This window comes from Frieseomelitta varia, unplaced genomic scaffold, assembly GCF_011392965.1.
Source record: "Frieseomelitta varia isolate USP_RPSP 00005682 unplaced genomic scaffold, Fvar_1.2 scaffold_567, whole genome shotgun sequence".
NCBI lineage: Eukaryota > Metazoa > Arthropoda > Insecta > Hymenoptera > Apidae > Frieseomelitta > Frieseomelitta varia.
Window position 1 is genome coordinate 127241 of NW_025110331.1, and position 19539 is coordinate 146779.

General features: G+C 27.6%; 2 protein-coding genes across 3 annotated transcripts; both read right to left on the reverse strand.

The window, feature by feature from the left end:
• Positions 1-1083: 1083 nt before the first annotated feature.
• Positions 1084-8712, reverse strand: LOC122534018 (flocculation protein FLO11-like). Its single transcript, XM_043664274.1, has 5 exons — positions 8580-8712; positions 7103-7829; positions 6591-7056; positions 2649-2763; positions 1084-2007 (listed from the first exon to the last, which is right to left on the reverse strand). The coding sequence occupies exons 1-5, from the start codon at positions 8584-8586 to the stop codon at positions 1151-1153; spliced, it is 2172 nt and encodes a 723-aa protein (XP_043520209.1). The 5' UTR covers positions 8587-8712; the 3' UTR covers positions 1084-1150.
• A 4518-nt stretch (positions 8713-13230) lies between these two features.
• On the reverse strand, positions 13231-15974 carry LOC122534020 (flap endonuclease GEN). 2 transcript variants are annotated; one of them, XM_043664276.1, is made up of 6 exons: positions 15757-15899; positions 15407-15663; positions 15044-15330; positions 14798-14959; positions 14552-14717; positions 13231-14467 (listed from the first exon to the last, which is right to left on the reverse strand). In XM_043664276.1, the coding sequence occupies exons 2-6, from the start codon at positions 15650-15652 to the stop codon at positions 13364-13366; spliced, it is 1965 nt and encodes a 654-aa protein (XP_043520211.1). In that variant the 5' UTR covers positions 15653-15663; positions 15757-15899; the 3' UTR covers positions 13231-13363. The 2 variants fall into 2 exon arrangements, with proteins under 2 accessions (XP_043520211.1, XP_043520210.1); XM_043664275.1 differs by having other exon boundaries at positions 13234-14467; positions 15407-15683; positions 15757-15974.
• Positions 15975-19539: the final 3565 nt, after the last annotated feature.

Below are 19539 nucleotides of genomic sequence, written 5' to 3' on the forward strand. Positions count from 1 at the left end.
TAATAGATCCACAGAAATATTTCACGGATCCCTTTCTCTTTGCTCTGCCAATGATTACACTTTCGACCGAAGGAATTCACCACGCCAACACGAAACTGTACCAGACAAAAATCGAGAAACTTCCACTCGATTTCGATTAATGAATTTCTTCGCGTCGAATTGACTCAAATTATTGATTCGAAAGATAATTCTTTTACCAAGTATTCGCCTCTACAAGATTTTCCGTGATAGTTGTCGACTTTGACTATATGAAATAAATTATTGATAAGTATTGCTTGTATCAACAGTTATAAAAATCCATATATTAAATGTATTATTTTTATTGTTTTAACTTTATATTTTTGTTTGAAACATAAGAGTATATTCTGAACTTTAGAAATAATTACTTATGCTATTTATGTTATTACATATCATTGTATAGTCATTAAGCTATTATGCAAGAATTTCTTCTGATTGGTATTTAATTACAGGATTTGACTATCTTATAAATATCATTAACAAAAAATTACTAAAGATATAAACGTACAGAATTACGTATATTATATTTCGTTCCATTATCTAATCTCGAAATCGACATTAAAACGGTATAAAACGACTGATATATGTGCAAACGTTTGACAGAAGAATCCATTGTTAGATTTCTTATACATACCATGCCAATAAAAACACTATCACAATTTCATTTGACGATCATTTGAAACTATATATTCCAAATAACTTTTTAATTATTGTTTTCAAAATGTTTCCGTCATAACGTTTCCAATTCGAAAAGTGCAAATACAATGCACACTGTTGAACAAAGGGACAGCATAGATCTATAACAGCTCAGTTATATTTAATATAGTAATATAACTATAATATATAATAACTATAATAACTATAATATATAATAATATGCTATATCTTACAACGAATCTACATTAGACGCAACATTGGGATATGACAATTACAAAAAGAAAAATGTTATATGAACATATATCCTATTGTCAATGAATACATAATGAATATTATTATCTCGAGGTCGCGTACACTGATTCAAAAATATTTAACATAAGTAATATACTATATACTATATTATATAATTATACTATATCATTTATTTCATACAACCTTAATTACTTCGAAACTTTTCGTTCTTTACATAAATACGTCATGCTTCGCTAATTTCTTCGCTAATTTCTTCGCTGGATTCGTCGCTAGGTTCGTCAATAGGTTCGTCGCTAGGTTCGTCGCTAGGTTCGTCGCTAGGTTCGTCGTTAGGCTCGTTGCTAGGTTCGTCGTTAGGTTCGTCGCTAGGTTCGTTGCTAGGTTCGTCGTTAGGCTCGTTGCTAGGTTCGTCGTTAGGTTCGTCGCTAGATTCGTCACTGGATTCGTCGCTAGCTTCGTCACTGGGTTCGTCGCTAGGTTCATCGCTAGGTTCATCGCTGGGTTCGTAACAATGTTCATTGCTATAATGGTTGCTGAATTTTCCGCTGATTTCATTATTAGGTCCTTTAGATTCTGTACTGGTAGGTTCCTGAACGGATTCTGTGCTGCTAGGTTCCTGAGAAGGTTCTGTGCTGCTAGGTTCCTGAGAAGGTTCTGTGCTGCTAGGTTCCTGAGAAGGTTTTGTGCTGCTAGGTTCCTGAGAAGGTTCTGTGCTGCTAGGTTCCTGAGAAGGTTCTGTGCTACTAGGTTCCTGAGAAGAATCTGTGCTGGTAGGTTGTTGAGAAGATTCCGTGCTGCTAGGTCCTTCGTTGGGATCTTGAGTAGGTGCTGCACTGGATGAAGAACCACCTGGGCACTTTACATTTTGTGGCCAATCGCAAACTAGCAATTCACTGTTGAAGAGAAGTCCTTTGCTGCAGTTCATTAAAAATGCTATACCTCCGCTGCAGATATAATATGTCGCGCAGTCCTCTTCATTTGGAAGTAAGATGGTTTCATCGCTGACCTGCTCCGGACACCTTGGTGGTATAGCAGAAACAAAGGTCAGACTGACCATGGCAATAGCCACCGTACACACTGCTGAAAAATATTTATCGAAAGTTTGTTTAATATTTCATCTTGTAACTCATTATCGAGTTCTTGCGCACGAAATGAGCGATTTTACAATCAATTATTCAGAATCTATTGAGTAAAAGTTTAATAATATTTATTAATGAACAATTCAAAGCTTAAAGCTAACTAAACATAACGTAATTTGATGTTTTGTTGATTACTTTGTTATAGAAACATTGAGCACCCAAGTATCTATGGAATCACAGATGATTTAGATTATAAAATTTAATGTATTTAATTTTGCTTCGTATTTTCTCTGATAGAGACTAGTAATAAAATTAAACCAAACTAAAAATTTCAGAATTAAGCAATGTAAGACCTAAATTTTGAGTTATACTAACACAATAACTACAATAGTATTATTCGTGTCTGAGAGAAGTTTTATGAAAAAAAAAATTAATTTTATCGAAAAAGAAATAAAGTAATATAAACAATTCTATATTATATATTTTCATACATTTTATTCTGTTCTAAATTCTGAATTCTAAATTTTCTAAATTCTAAATTGTTAATTCTGAAATCTAAACTCCAAGTTCTAAATTCCAAATTTTTAATTTTATACTTCCCTTGAGAATACATAAATCGTAATTAGATTTTACTAAATTTACCTTTCATCTTGGCTTTGTAAACTTTTTTCCTAGGTAGTTGTAGTCTTGTAGAGTCACTATAGTTCTCTGATCGTATCAATTGTGTCTTTCTCTGTATATATATTCCCCACAAATTTTTTTAGTAGGTTATCTATGCATGCTCGAATCCTATCAATGTTTAGATCTCGTGATAAGAACAACGATGATGAATTCGATATTCTAGAACATTAGAAACATACACACTACGAACAATCGTTAAATACTTCGATTATCATTTCCTATTATTATGTCTTATATTTCCACGTATTTGTTTTTTGTTATTTGATAATTTTCCGCCGTTCTTTCGTTTTCTGGTGAGGTGATGAAAACAATACAAAAGATATACGATAATAAATTTTCGAGAAACATTTAAGAAATAGCTCTTAAAATTTTTCTTTCCTGGAATTTTCAAATGTATCTTAAAAGAAATATACATTTATATTCATAGAAAAATTAAAATCATGTATTTCTCTTGCTGTTAATTTAAAATTTCGAAATTGATTTTCAATGTAGTAGAAATAAATTTATATAAACTTGTCGAGGGACAAATAGTTTGTATAATCGAAATTTGTACTGTTTTTTATCTATATAATAGGAATTCTGATTCATATAAATAGATTCAACCGACTGAATTCATTTAATTTCGTATTGATTAAAATTTGGTTCAAATAAATGCAATTCTACTACACTTTGTTACTATGTTAATAGAATAAAATAAATTCGACGACTTCTCTATGCTGCATAAAATGAAATGCAATTATAAGTTTCTGTCCGCTGCAATTTTAAAGAATTTCGAAAGATCAATTATTTACATTAGTCCGAATTTTTTCTTCGTCTTTGTCTTATATTTTTTGAAAAAGGAGAAACTTTTAAAGCTTGCAACAATTATAACAAAGGAAAAATATCTTTTCGATTCATTTCGTAACTTTAATCTTAACATAATTGTTTTAAAACAAAATATATTGTATGATTTTGTACTTCTTTTTTAAAATGTTTAGAGTTTAATTTGTTAATAGTAAATAAATAGATTATGGATTTTTATGCAAATTCATATTTTTGAAGATACGTATAATGGAAACAACAAAACTCCAGTAGAAATTTATTTACAAGTGTTGTACTAAGGAAATTATATTAAAAATAATAGTAGATAAATCATAATAATAAACTGAAATGTATGTAAAATGAATAATTAAAAATAATAATTTGAAAATTTCAGGAAAGTTAAGTAAAATACGAAAAAACTTTTTACCTGGAACTCAACTTTATGTAGTTACGAGTTCTCATTAAAATGATAATACCTCGATTTTCTAATAAGTATTACGTTAAAAATGATCCATAAAAATTGGAGACAAGAGAAAAGATATTGCAGCCATCTCTTATATCAAATCATTTGTAATACCGCAACACGATTGTGGTTTCAAGAGATCAAAACATTTATTCAACTAAATCGTAACATAAGGGAAAGATAAAATAATTGCATTTATAAATCACAAGATACAAACAATAGTGGTACATAACTCTTAAATAAGCTTTAATCATGGTTGTTTGGTCAGTGTTGTACTCAGGCACTGATAATAATAATTTCGTGGATAATCTGTAGTATTGCGATGATTTATAATTCTAGAGAATTACTTCTCACGACCAAAATTTAAAACATTCTCATACCGACTTCTTTTCACCAAGAATACAATTTTTAACAAAACATATAATGATGTAACTAATATAAATAAAATATAATAAATAAGGCAAGAAAATAACTAATTATACATATATGCGTGTGTTGATATACATATATATAAGTATATACTTGTAGCATGAATAATTTGAAAAGAAAATTATCCAGCAAATTTTATAGGATTATTGTAAAAACAAAATTACAATCTTCAAGATCATTAAGTAAAAAAAAATTTCAACATTTTTAGAGACATTTGAATTTTTACAATTATCGAGATTAAAAGTACCTTTTATAGTATATTTATTTAAATTTATTTAATAATTTTTCAATAATTTAATAATGTATTTTTTACCTTGTCTGTAATAAATTCCAATAATAATTCTATTTGTAATAAAATACTTTGTATGTAATATTGTTACACACTTCACTACTGCGTAGTTTTTTACTTAAACCACTAGGTATCTATGACAAAATTCGATTTCTCTGTTTCTTATATATCAGTATGCGTTTAGACTGAACGAACAAATGCTCATTCATTCCCCTCCCACTGTGACTAAATTCCTACTCATTTATTATATTAATAGTCGTTTAGTATAAGAAACGACAAGAATGCGAGCAAATGCCATGCTGCTACCTACACATTTGTAATCTGAAGAATAAAATACACTTTTGTCGTGCAAATATATTTTGCTGACAAAACATTTAACAAAACAGTTCAGTTATTATAATGTGATTACTATAATAAAGTGCGAATAATAATAATATATTTTAATAAATAATAATATATTTTGCTGACCTTTAATCAAAAAAATAGTTTAGCTATTATAATATGATTATTATAATAAAGTGCGAACATTAAATAAAATATTACTGATGTCTACTAAAATGTGATTAAAGTTTAAAAATGAGAATAATATACAAAAACATATAAAATATCCAAAATATCAGTGCGCGTTATAATATTTAATAACGCATAAATAATATTCCAGGTTCTTTTTACCTATCTTTATGAAAATATTAAAAAAAATAATGAACTATGTGATAACTACACATAATTGCATTCCCAAAATTTCACACTGAACATTCCGACAACTTCATTCCAAAGTTCCAAAAGACATAAAACAACTGCATAATTTACTTACACATCATTATGGTGCATTCGATTCATATTCGTACGAAAAACTCGCAAAAGATCAGTTTCTGAAGTTTCGTAGACCTGAAAATTATTGGGGACAACAAAGGAAAGTTTCACCGATGTTTCCAATTGCTTGAAGAAGTTTTAAACGTCTTGAATTCCGTGAAACGTAAGCCAAACTTTTCAGACGCTTTAATAGATCCACAGAATGTCTCACCAATCCCTTTCTCTTTATTCTGCTAATGATTACACTTTCGATTAAAGTAATTCGCCAACGTAGAAGTGTACGAGACAAAAATCGAGAAGCTTCCATTCGATTTCGATTAATGACAAGAGACTCGTTCGCTTCAATGCATCTCAATTTCTTCGCGTCAAATTAACTCTTCTCTGTTTCAACATTTTAGTGATCAAAGAAATGTGTATTCTTTTCATTCTAACTGTGAATACGAAAAACATTACTTTCTGTTGGGAATATAAAAATATTTATTTGCTATTCTATGGAAATAGTTAGTTATATCACATAGTTCATTTGACAATCTTTTAAGCGTTATATTCTAGACATTTTTAGAAATTTACTGGAAAAAAGTAAATGCATGGAATTAAGCACAGAATAATTTTATTTCATTATCTAAATTTAATCTGATTATCGACATCGATATTAAAATAATATAACACGACTGATAACTAAGCATTTATTGCGAAAATACATTTCTTTGGTTTATCTTGCAAAATAATACATAAATTCTAGAAAATTAATATGCAATACAGATATCGATTCAATATTCATTCCGTACCAATTATACAATAAAACCATAAAACAATAAATGTAATAAAAATATTTCCGCGATTCCATTTAATATTAATTACGTATTTAGTTATAATATAATAATTATAACACGTAACAATATTCGTCTCAGAATGAAAGTGCACAATTTTGATATGAGAAAACTACGGAAAAGATGTCACACGAATACATATCTTATTATCAATAAATATTTATTCCATCACTTGATCATATCTCAAAGTTGGATCTAATTCAAAATTATCTAATATAAATATATATTAGTAGTTTATTTTATACAGTCAGAAATCTTCTAAACTTTCTGTTCATTACTAGATTCACAATGCTATTTGAACTTGGTGGTTCTGAAGGACTAGATGAACTTGGAGGTTCTGCAGTGCTTGGTGAATTGGGGGGTTCCGGTGTGCTTGACGGTTGACTTGGTGGTTCTGGTGAACTTGAAGGTTCTGGAGAGCTTGGTCCGCTCGATGGACTTGGAGGTTCTGGAGAGCTTGGTGCGCTGGACGAACTTGGAGGTTCTGGAGAGCTTGGTCCGCTCGATGGACTTGGAGGTTCTGCAGAGCTTGGTGCGCTAGATGAACTTGGAGGTTCTGGAGAGCTTGGTGCGCTGGACGAACTTGGAGGTTCTGGAGAGCTTGGTCCGCTCGATGGACTTGGAGGTTCTGGAGAACTTGGTCCGCCCGATGGACTTGGAGGTTCTGGAGAGCTTGGTCCGCTCGATGGACTTGGAGGTTCTAGAGAACTTGGTCCGCTCGATGGACTTGGAGGTTCTGGAGAGCTTGGTGCGCTGGACGAACTTGGAGGTTCTGGAGAGCTTGGTGCGCTAGATGAACTTGGAGGTGCTGGAGAGCTTGGTCCGCTCGATGGACTTGAAGGTTCTGGAGAGCTTGGTCCGCTCGATGGACTTGGAGGTTCTGGAGAACTTGGTCCGCCCGATGGACTTGGAGGTTCTGGAGAGCTTGGTGCGCTGGATGAACTTGGAGGTTCTGGAGAGCTTGGTGCGCTGGATGAACTTGGAGGTTCTGGAGAGCTTGGTCCGCTCGATGGACTTGGAGGTTCTGGAGAGCTTGGTNGCGCTAGATGAACTTGGAGGTGCTGGAGAGCTTGGTGCGCTGGATGAACTTGGAGGTTCTGGAGAGCTTGGTCCGCTCGATGGACTTGGAGGTTCTGGAGAGCTTGGTGCGCTGGATGAACTTGGAGGTTCTGGAGAGCTTGGTCCGCTCGATGGACTTGGACGTTCTGGAGAACTTGGTGCGCTGGATGAACTTGGAGGTTCTGGAGAGCTTGGTGCGCTAGATGAACTTGGAGGCGCTGGACTGGTAGCACAATTTACATTTTCTGGCCAATCGCATACTCGTAATTCGGGATTGAAGAGAAGTCCTTTGTAGCATTCCATTAAGTATGCTATGCCTGCACCGCAAACGTAAAAAGTTGAGCAGTCATCTTCGTTCGGAACTATGGTGACATCAATTCCATCAGGCGGACACTTAGGTGGTGGGTTGGCAGAAACGAAAGCCAGAGTGATCGTAGCAATAGCTACCGCCCACAGTACTGAAAAAATAATTAAACAATCTTATTTAATGTTGCATTCTTTATCTTATTACGAAGTTGCTGCATATGAAATGACTAATGTCATGATCAATTATTTAGTCCTCAGTGAATGCTGGTCAGTAATGTTTAGAGCTTAAAATTAAACAAATGTAATATGTTTTATTATATGAAATATGTTTTATTAAAAATGTAATATGTTTTATTATATGAAAAAATAATTTGCTTTTGTGGAGAGATTTGAACTTTGATCTAAATAATTATTAATTTAAAGTTAAAGGGGACTTATCAATCGAGGATAAACTAAACAACTAAGGATTTTAATATTTTATTTTATAATAGTGAATCATGGTTAATATCATTCTCAGGAAAGATATAAAAGTAAAAAAAAAAATTAGAAGTTATTAGAAATTAAGGACTGTTTCATCTGCAACGATTTAACATATTGCATTTTATTAAGAATATCTATAACAAGTTTCGTGAATTCTTATTTTTTAATAATTATAAATAAACTACTTACTTATGTATTTTTAAATAAAAAAATTGCATAGTATGAACGCAACAGGGAAAGATACATAAAACATTCGGAGCATTATATTTTCTATGATGTATAATTCGTAAAACAATTTTCTAAAGTTATTTCTTGTTCCATGTTCTATATTTTTATTTTTTATAAGCTACAAATTCTATACTTTGCTTGAAAATCGTAATTGGACTTTTTTAAAATAAATTTTTTAAAATAAATAAATTTACCTTTCATCTTGTAAAGAGAACACTTTTAACAATTGTTGTCTGATGCAGGAATTATGTTTCTTTGATAACATCAGTTGTATCTTTCTCTTTATATATTCTCCGCAAATTTTTTTAATAGGTTATCGATACATGCCGTAATCATTTATCTCGTGATGAACTGAAATTCCGAGAACAAGAACTTACGTGTAACGTTCCTGACAATCGTTGGCTCTATCATTCTTCTTTTCTTATAATATTATAATACTTTACTACGACAATCGTAACTATACTACGTAGATGCGTAGTGTAGTATCTAATTCTTATTAAATGATAACCGATGTTGTTCCTTTTTCTGATATCGATGTAGACGATACGATATGAAATTAATAATTTCTTTCTGAAAAATAACTATACTGAAATAATAATAATTTAATAATATAATTAACTGAGGTAATAAATTCTGGAGAAAATATGTCCTTCGAAATTTTCTTAAGTTACAAGGCATAACTTAATCAATTTTTAATTGTATAAAGAAATAAAAAATTGCATAAAATTAATATTGCCTAAAAAGTATATATTCAAATTAATATATAAAAATTGAAATCGGATTTCATATTATTTACTGCTACTTATTTATTACTATAATATTAATTTATACTATCAGCCTTTAAAAATTCTAAGTTTTTAATTTTCTGTGAGGTTAATGGAAATTTTTGCCATCTCTCTAGTATAAAAGCCTCTAAAGAAATATCATCAGCCTTTAAAGGACTACCATCAGCCTTTAAAATTTAAAATCCTCACTTTTTAACACTCTATATTGTGCTCAATGAAAATTTATATTGTCGCTCTTTAACGAAATACTATTAGCTTCTGAAATTTTTAATTCTTACTTTTTAACATACACCCTGTTTGCTCAGTGAAAATTTATACTATTATCCTCCAAGTCAAAAAACATACTATCAGCTTCTATAATTTTTTAATCTTTATTATTTAACACAATGTATGTCTAATGAAAATTTTATTTTCGATTGTTATCCACGCAATACGAAATGCTTTAATAATACAGTAGTTTTTGGATAAGGGATTGTATTTTTTCACAGTAAAGTTTCTGTAATATCGGTTTAATTATCTTTTCTGTTTACATGAGTTATATAAACTTATGTGTACATATGTCTCGCTTGCCCAATCGATGACAGATGAAAGCGATAATCCAAGAATAATCCGATAAATTACTCAATGAAAATATTTATTTCTAATTGCATTTGTTATTTATTATATATTCATAAAACTCTTACTATTGATCATCGCAAAATTTATATTTTATACTTATAAATTTACATTTAAAGAATTTCTATTAGCATTTCCTTTTTAATTTTATTTTTATTAGAATTTATTAGCTTTGGTAACTTGTAACTTGCAAAAATTTATCAGAAATATTACTAACATATTATTCCTATTATTGTTGTAATATTATGATAATTTAATGTTATCGTTATTATTTATATCATTATTATAATTACAATATTATAACATTATTCGTTAAAATAATTTGCAAATATTTTCAGTTTCAAAGCAAAATTAAATATTATTATAACATATTATATACTTTTGTCCATATAGTTATAAAATGTAATTTTTATATTAATTTATGATAATATATATGATATATGATATATATTTATATATTTATATAGATTTATATCTATATTTATATATTTATATAGGTTTATAGCTAAAATACTAGGTAAATATATAAAAAAATCTTAAATGTATTATAATTAGAATATCCTATACTCCTTTTTGAAATCTGAATTTAGAAATTGAAATCGTCAATACATTTTAGTATAAGTCTTGATAAAAGAAAATAAAAAATTATAAAAAAATAAAAAAAATGAGTTATTAATTGATAATTTTTTATTCCAACTATACAAAATATTATTGCTACTTATGAGATGAATCATTTTGTGTTAGAAAATTAAATATTTAAGAATTATATAATTCACGAGATGTTTGTATTCTTTTTTTTTTTTTTTTGATACTTTTCAATCTCGCTTTTAAACAATCTTTATAACATTTAAGTATTTAAAATGTTTTTCAACATATTCTAAATATTTCTTTATTCGATTGTGAATTATATACTGCGGATATTATATCTATTATATATAAATTAAATATTATATGAGTATAATATAAATAAAATATAATAATATAATATAAATGTCCATAAATCTCATACATACAATCACATTTAGATTTACTTTTATCGGAGAGATTTCAGCAATCCATTAAAATAATATAGTTTGGCGTAGTCAAAAATAGAAAAATTTTAATTTCCATTAGTGAATCATACGTCGGGTAAGATTATCGCTTTCATCTATCGAACGATTCAAGAATCGCTTCTTTATCTCATGTGGAATGATTAAGTTCTTTTTCATAAAAAAAGAAACATTAAATGATGATTAACAAGTTATCACGAACGTACGTGTTTCACAATTATTTGTTTCTGTTTCGCAAACTGTATATGTATATATATAAGATTTTTCAAATAAAAATGAATATCTATATCACGTGCTTATTACAACTTACACATAGCGAATTATCTACTTGTAGTATGATAAAATGATTTAGAAAAGAATTAAAGCACAATGTGTGGTAATTAATTTTTTTGTAAATTATCGCGTACAGCTTATATTTTTAAAAATCATTAGTTTCCGGCTTACATTAATCGAAACATTTCGTAATTTCAAATATTGTATATTCACTCATAGAAACATTAATCCTTTAAGAATTAAATAATGATCTGTATTACTGTTATAAATACTTCAATTTTTTTTCATTTAGTAAAATTATGAAATCTACAGACATGCAAACTATGAAGTCTAATTATGAAAAAATTTAATAATTTAATACATTATTAAATTTTAACGTTAATAATTTAAATTTATTCAATTTAATGATAGAAATTGATTTTGAAGAATTGCAAATGAAACGTTGTATTATTAATGCATTAGTCCTTCGTAGGTTAATGTTACATGTGTTATATAGAACGTTTTGATTTTTCATTAACTGTATGTATAATATAAAAATTACAAGATATGCAACAGAAGCATATATTTTGCGGAGATTACAAATTACTATTTAATATTTTTAGTGTCGACGAAAAAAATAATCCTGAGCAAAAAGTGCCGAGCAGAACTGATGAAATTTGACAGTATATAATTTTTTGATTTTTTATAATCTTTCCAACGTTACGAAGGATCAGTTACGACAGAATCTAATTTCTCGGTGTTAAATTATTAAAAGCGCTAATTTATTTCGTCTTACTCTTTGTGTAAGCGTTCCGTCAGAAATATGTCAGGACGTATACTCACGTTAATTCGAGTTTCAATATTCCCCCAGAAATATGGAAAATCATGGAGAACGCTTCAAACTCCGCGGGATTCATAATGAAAATTGTAGGACGATCCTACACAATTTCTCGCTGCAACGTTATATCGCCAGTTTTTGAGAGAAGGATGTTCCACAATTTATAACGAAGTTGGGACAAAATATAATCGCGTACTTGCAGAAATGCTAGTAGCAAAACCACAAATCAAGAAAAATTATAAATAAAATGCAACTGCAACGAGAAATTATTTAATTTAACTTCGAACAATCCTAACGCCTAATCTTTCTTTCTTATTTCTTTTAAATATATGAATATCGTAAAAATGTACGATTCTGATAATTTTTTTTAAAAATATAAATATAAATATACAATTGTATTTATAACATTGCCAACAAAATATAGCAATTAACAAATTTTACAAATAAGTATGTAAACTATAAATACATTCATATATTACAAATATATCACATACAAAATTTAGTAATAAAATTTTATTTAGTAATTAAATTTTCATTTTTACAATTATATTCATAAAAATATGAACTAATAAGTTATACAAAATTTATAAATTGCATGAAATAGAAAAAAGTTTTTTTTACAATAAAATATAAACTTTTATCTATGTATTTGATAAAATCTTTAAAAACGGATTGTTGTATAAAGTTTCTATAAAAAATTAGAAATTGATCATTACTTAGGTAATAATTAATTACTTAGGTAATTCTAGTTCTGAAATTATAATGAATGTTTCGTCACATACTTCGCTTTCTATAATCTATCGTCAGTTATTGATACAAAAATTCGATGAACTGTTTTATATGGTGTCACTTCGAATATTTAAGTCTCTCTTCTGTATTTTATGGATTAATATGCAAATGTCACAGAATGAACTTAAATATTTGTTCGTTGTTAACCTTTAAAAATTATCGTGCGAAAAATTTCATCCCACGCTCGTTTCCATATTATTACGTTTCGTAATAATATCGTTACTTGTAATTACTGCAAACAATAACTTTTTCTATTTTCCATCTAATATTAAATAATAAAAAAACATTTAACTCTTTGATTTTAATTTCAAAATTTTTAAAATTATGTCTTTTATATGGTTATTATATAATTAAAATTCTTACACAATTCGGACTCGAATATTCGCAATTTCGAATACCCGCACACTTGAAAATATATAATTAAAAAAAAATTAAAATATGAATGTTAAACTAATAACGAGCGCCATTAGTTATTTAAAAATATAAACATTTTTTAATATCATTTCTTAAAATTATATATAAATACTATTTCTCAAAATTATACATAATACTTTACATGCATAGATAATAGGAAGACAATTAATAATATTTTAATCTAATAATTAATTGCATATTTAATTGCGTAAAAAAAGTGCATTTTATGTTGAATGCTATGTATGTCGATTTTCCAGATCAGTATCATTCATAAGATCATCAATTCCAAAAGTAAATCTATTATTTATTAATGTAGAAGTTCTTTGAAATCTTTTCTTTTTTATTCTTTCACTAAGAGGAACATAAGATTCAGTTATATCAGCAAATTCATCAAATGATTGATCATGAATTGTATCATTTTTTAAATATTGATTACACTCAATTTCAAGATTACCTACATTATCAATTGTTTTCATATTTTCAATATTTTTTTCACATGGATTATTTTCATTATTAATTATTAACATATCTTTTGATTCATTAAATTGAAAAACCTTTTGATTACATATATCATCTATTATCTCTGATATGTTTACATCATCGTTATCACTAACAAAATCATCTGGTGAAAGTTCATTAAACATTCTATCCAATGTATTATTTAATTTTGAATTAATATTCTCTATTTGTAATACTTTATCGAACTGAGGGCCGCGTTTTATTTTGTCATTTTTTTTCGGATTTTCTCGTAAATCATCCATATTTTTACATTTTTTAGATCTCTTTGGTGTAATACTCATTCTTCTAAAAGATTCTTCCAATGACACAGGATCATTTTTGGAAATAAATTCATCAATTTTCCTATTACCTTCAACTTTTTCATTTTTTTTCTGACGTCTCTTTTCTACTTTACGTTTTCCATCACTATCTGTATCATTTTGTAATTTCTTTTTTGTCGGTCGTTTTTTTGTTTTCGCATTTCTTGCATTTTCAAATATTTCAACTAATTCTGGATAACATCTTTGTACAGCATTTTGTGGCTCAATGCTTATCAATTCAGATAAAATATTCGCATCATTATCACCGTCATTACTTAATGCTATGTATTTTTTTAACCTTTCTATTGTACTATGATCAGTTTTCCAAATAATTTCATAACTAGCAACAGATCTAATATTTCGAATTTTCTTTATTGCTTCAGGTATGTATAAATCAGGTATTGTTAGACGAGTTTCAGCAGAGATATCTGGAAGATGTACAAGCTGCCAACGAGTTACTAGTGGAAATATTTTTTCAAAAGCATACTGTGGTTCCCAAGATAAATGTCGTTCCATAAAATTCTAACATAAATTAATTTATAATAAAGATATAAGTTTAATAAGAATAAATACAATAAACTTATGAAATTGTATATAAAAACTTACTATAAATTCATTCACTTGTGGTTGTTTCCACTGAATATCTATTTTCATAGGTATTGGATCTTTTCTAATAAGAAATTCATCTATTAATTCCTGATTTGGAAAATCTTCAATAAGAAGCGCCTTTTTACGTAAAGCAATTTCATTCAGTAGTAATGCTCTTTTCTCTCTGAAAATATATATCATTACAAATATAATATAAATATAGGAAATAAATATATAACAATATACATATATATAAAAACATACTTGTAAGAATCACTACATTTCTCAGTCGTACCACAATCTACACAACCTGACTTTGTATGTTTCTGCACTCTACCAGTATGTCCACAAGATGAACATAAATTTGAACTTAATAATTCTGCTTCTTTATAATCTAAAGTAATGTCTGTCCTCCAACTTTTTATTCTAAAAAAGAAATATTAGCATTTACATGTAACATTTTTATAAGATAAAAGATACATTAAACATATTTAAATTTATATTTTATACCGTTCAAGAATATCTTCATCATTTACAATTTTAAAAAGCTTCAAAGCAGCTTCTTTACCAACTCCATTCAATCCATCAGTATAATCACAACCGCATAATAAAGCTAATGCTATCATCTTATTTCTTCCTAATTCTAGTAACTTTTCTATCTTTTCTAATTTATATTCATCCACAGCACCACCTGAACCTCCACGATTTCCTTGTACACTTGTACAAAAATTTCTATAAACTATTTTTGCTCCATATAAAAAACAATCGCTATCTTGACTTATGCATCCATCAACAAGCTGTAAAAAATAATTATAAAAGTAATAAATAATTACAATTCATATTCTTTCACTAATATTAAAAATGTAATATTACCCCATCTTCATTTAAATGAGCACACATTGCTTCTGCTTCTCCATGTCCTTGCACACATGCTAGGCCCATAAGTTGAAGCATTTCTTTACATTCTTTGAGAATTCTATTAAACTGTGTTCTACCTTTCGCATGAGCGGTTTTTTTTTCTTGTAAACCAGAGCGAACATTATTTCTCTTTGCAATTGTATTATGTTTCAGAATAGGTGCTTCTCCTTCTAATACAAATACCGGTGATATTCCTTGCATAAGGAGAAATGCTGTACGAAAATAGAGATTCCTGTAATAATTATTCAATCTTGTTAAACTTTATTTGGAAAAATAATAAACATAACCAATAAAAACTGACAAACCTAAGATACATTTTTGGTTGCACAGAATGATCAGTTACTGTTTGACTGTCCACAACCCAGCAACTCATGTCAATAGCCACTGTTTTTCCTTGAAGCTCAAACATTGGTTTTCTTTCGCTTAAAGGCGACAAAATATTCCAAAGATCTTTTACTCCCATTTTTATTAATTTAAATTAAACTTCGTAAACAGTGTATTTGTTACGTTTTGAGGATACCACGTTAAAAAAATATAAATCCCTATAGAAGAAGGTTTACTAAATATCACTAGGAAGCAGTTATGCTGATTAAAAAAATATCATTTTATTTGTCAGAAATGAAATTATACTAGAAATAGACTACAGTAAAAAAAGTAATAGTAAAAAAGAATAGTTTATCAAATACATAATATTAAATTAAATATCGTTTATAAATTTTGTTTTTAGATAATACCTATATCTGATTAAAATATTGTCACAGATGAAATATTTAATAGATATACAACCTAATGTAGTTTCTGTTCAGTGATTTAATTACTTGGAACTACATTATCTTTTTGATGTCATTTCCGACATTATCGACTCAATATAGAAGAATCACAGACGAGATGAATAGACCTTCCATACAATGTATTTTTTCGGCCCATGATTGTAGGGTGCATAGGCCCATTTACCATATCACATCCTGTCGTACCGATTCAGGCAAGCACCGCGAAAATCAGAAAATATGAACAATTAAACGTGGTGGAACATTAATAAAGGAATATAACGATTTAAAACAGAGATCGATGAAAATTGAGATGAAAAATTTAGTATATATTTAACTATTGACATCTATTTAAAAATATTAGAAAAAATTTATTGAAATATGATATTTTTGATGAACCATATAATTAGATATGACGTTTTTTAATTTACAGATTTGCAAATTCACAACTTAAATGAATTATCTTTATCCCGTAAACTCGATTTTATATAAGTTTGAACATATCAATAAAATATTTCTACAAATATTGTTTGCAATAAAAAAGTACAATATATATTGTAAATTATTTCTTGCAAAATTCATCCATCTCGAAATTTCGAAGACAAATTTATTTTTTTGAACGACACCATACATATTTTCTTTTTTATAGTACAATGTTATTTATTAAAACGAACTCACTAAGCTGCAATTTAGATGACTGAAATTATTTACTAATAATCATTTATAAATTGTTAATAAAAATGGTATAAAGTATGAGCGACTTAATGATATATATGTTAATATTAACATTTAATTCATCAATGGAATAATGTTACATCTACATCGAAAATTATTGAATTAAATGTGAACGAATTCTTATTTGAATAGCTATTCTTAAGAAAACGATCAATTTAATTTTTGACTGTAATATAATTATTTTCTACATAAATTAGTATTATATGTCACAGACTTGTAAATTAGCATTTAGTATATCTCAACAATAATTATAAGTTAAAAACTAACCGTGCAAACGTAATTTTACTTTATAAAAAATATAGAAATTACAGTATTTATTGTTGCCTTAAATTAATGGAGGCTATGAAACAATAAAAATGGCTAAAATAAAAAAAGGCTATGAAACAAAAATTACTGATTACTAAATAGAATAATATTGACAAAGAATATCAACTGCTGTGCATCACTGACTTTACTTGAAGGTTGAGGAAAATGGTCATAAATCGAGTGTACAACCTTCATTGTGTGCACATTGATTAAACTTTCGAAGCAAATTTTTAAATAATATTTCTGTATATTCTAATTGTTTAAACATTATCTAATATTTCTAATAACTTGCAACAATTAAAGAATAAATTCTCTTCTGTATGTATCTAAATGTTATTTAAAATTTTTAACTAATAATTTATAAGAATCTTGAATAATGTAATTAAGAGAAATGACTTTGACTAGTTGAATGAAATGATTAATTTAATTGTTTAATGGCAATGGAAAAGTTGTGAAAATTATTAAATGATGCCTAGAAATACTGTAGAAATAATTTAATTGTTTCAAATGAATTATTCAAACTGTAAAATAATGCATTTCGATGATATTTTTATATGTTTACAATTTTAACTATTTACTTATAAAAATTGAATCAGTGATTGAATTCCCAAGCATTATTTCATAGTTTCAATAATTCACTTATAATAATTAAATTATTTTATTTACAATAACGGAAAAGATAGTTACATAATACATACATTTCTTACTGTCTGAAATAATAAAAGAGCGAAAAATTTTTATATGTTGAGTTTATACGTTATTCTGCAGCGACGATCACTGTTTAACTCGATTTTTGACTACATAACTTTTCTCTAGCAATTATACCTTAAAAATTAATAATATGAAAGTGTAAATTTAGTTTTAGCCAGTTATAGATTAAAAAATTCATAAATTATTACATTTGACATTGAAACATATTTATGAAAGTATAACCTTGCGAGAGAAAGCTAAAAACTATTTATTAGTATAATAGAAAAATGCTGTTTCGAAAAATGAAAAAAAAATTATCAACAGTTCCGAGTCGACGATCGGAATATAAGATTAACCTTCAGCGGTACGGAGATTCATTACCAATTGAACTTTCGTCATGTGCACATCGACCAAAATTTAAGAATGACTTTTTAAGTAATATTTCTGAATATTCTACTTGTTTGAACATTATCTAACATTTCCAATAATTTACTTGCAACAATTAAACAATAAATTCTCTTCTGTAATATTTCTAAGTGTTATTTAAAATATTTAACTAATAATTTATAAGAATCTTGAACAATGTACTTAAGAGAAATGACGTTGACTTATTGAATGAAATGATTAATTTAATTGTTTAATCGTAATATAAAAATTGTGAAAATGATTAAATAATGTTTAGAAATATTATAGAAATAATTTAATTGTTTCAAATGAATTATTCAAATAGTAAAATGACACATTTCGAAAATATTTTTTTATATTAACAAGTTTAACTATTTACTTATAACAATTAAATCAGTGATTGAACTTCCAAGCATTATTTCATGGTTCGAACAATTCATTTAGAATAATTAAATTATTTTATTTAAAATAACGGAAAAGATAGTTACATAACACATATATTTTTTGCTGTCTGAAACAATAAACGAGCGAAAATTTTTATATTTTGCGCTTATATGTTATTTTGTAGCGACGATCACTTTTTAACTTGATTTTTGACTACATAACTTTTCTCTACATAAATTTCTATTTAATATACATCACTGTAGTTATAACTAAAAAATTAATATTATGAAAGTGTAAATTTAGTTTTAGCCAGTTATAGATTAAAAAATTGATAAATTATTACATTTGACATTGGAACATATTTATGAAAGTGTAACCTTGCGATAGAAATCTAAAAACTATTGATTGGTATAATAGACAAATACTTTCGAAAAATTAAAAAAAAATTATCAACAGTTCCGGGTCACTGACAATCGGAATATTAAATTAACCTTCAGCGGTACGGAGATTCATTACCAATTGAACTTCCGTCGTGTGCACATCGACCAAAATTTAGGAGTGAGTTTTGAAATAATATTTTTGAATATTCTACTTGTTTAAACATTGTCTAATATTTCTAATAATTTACTTGCAACAATTAAACAATAAATTCTCTTCTGTAATATTTCTAAGTGTTATTTAAAATATTTAACTAATAATTTATAAGAATCTTGAACAATGTACTTAAGAGAAATGACGGTGACTTATTGAATGAAATAATTAATTTAATTGTTTAATCGTAATATAAAAGTTGTGAAAATT

Bases quoted from the DNA above. Each gene is read 5' to 3' on its own strand.
- LOC122534020 (XM_043664275.1), bottom strand. From the start codon at position 15,914: ATGGGAGTAAAAGATCTTTGGAATATTTTGTCGCCTTTAAGCGAAAGA. The intron at 15,684-15,756 runs GTTTGTCAGTTT...TAATTATTACAG, and splicing joins CAACCAAAAATGTATCTTAG to GAATCTCTATTTTCGTACAG. The intron at 14,960-15,043 runs GTATAAAATATA...TTTCTTTTTTAG, and splicing joins GATGAAGATATTCTTGAACG to AATAAAAAGTTGGAGGACAG.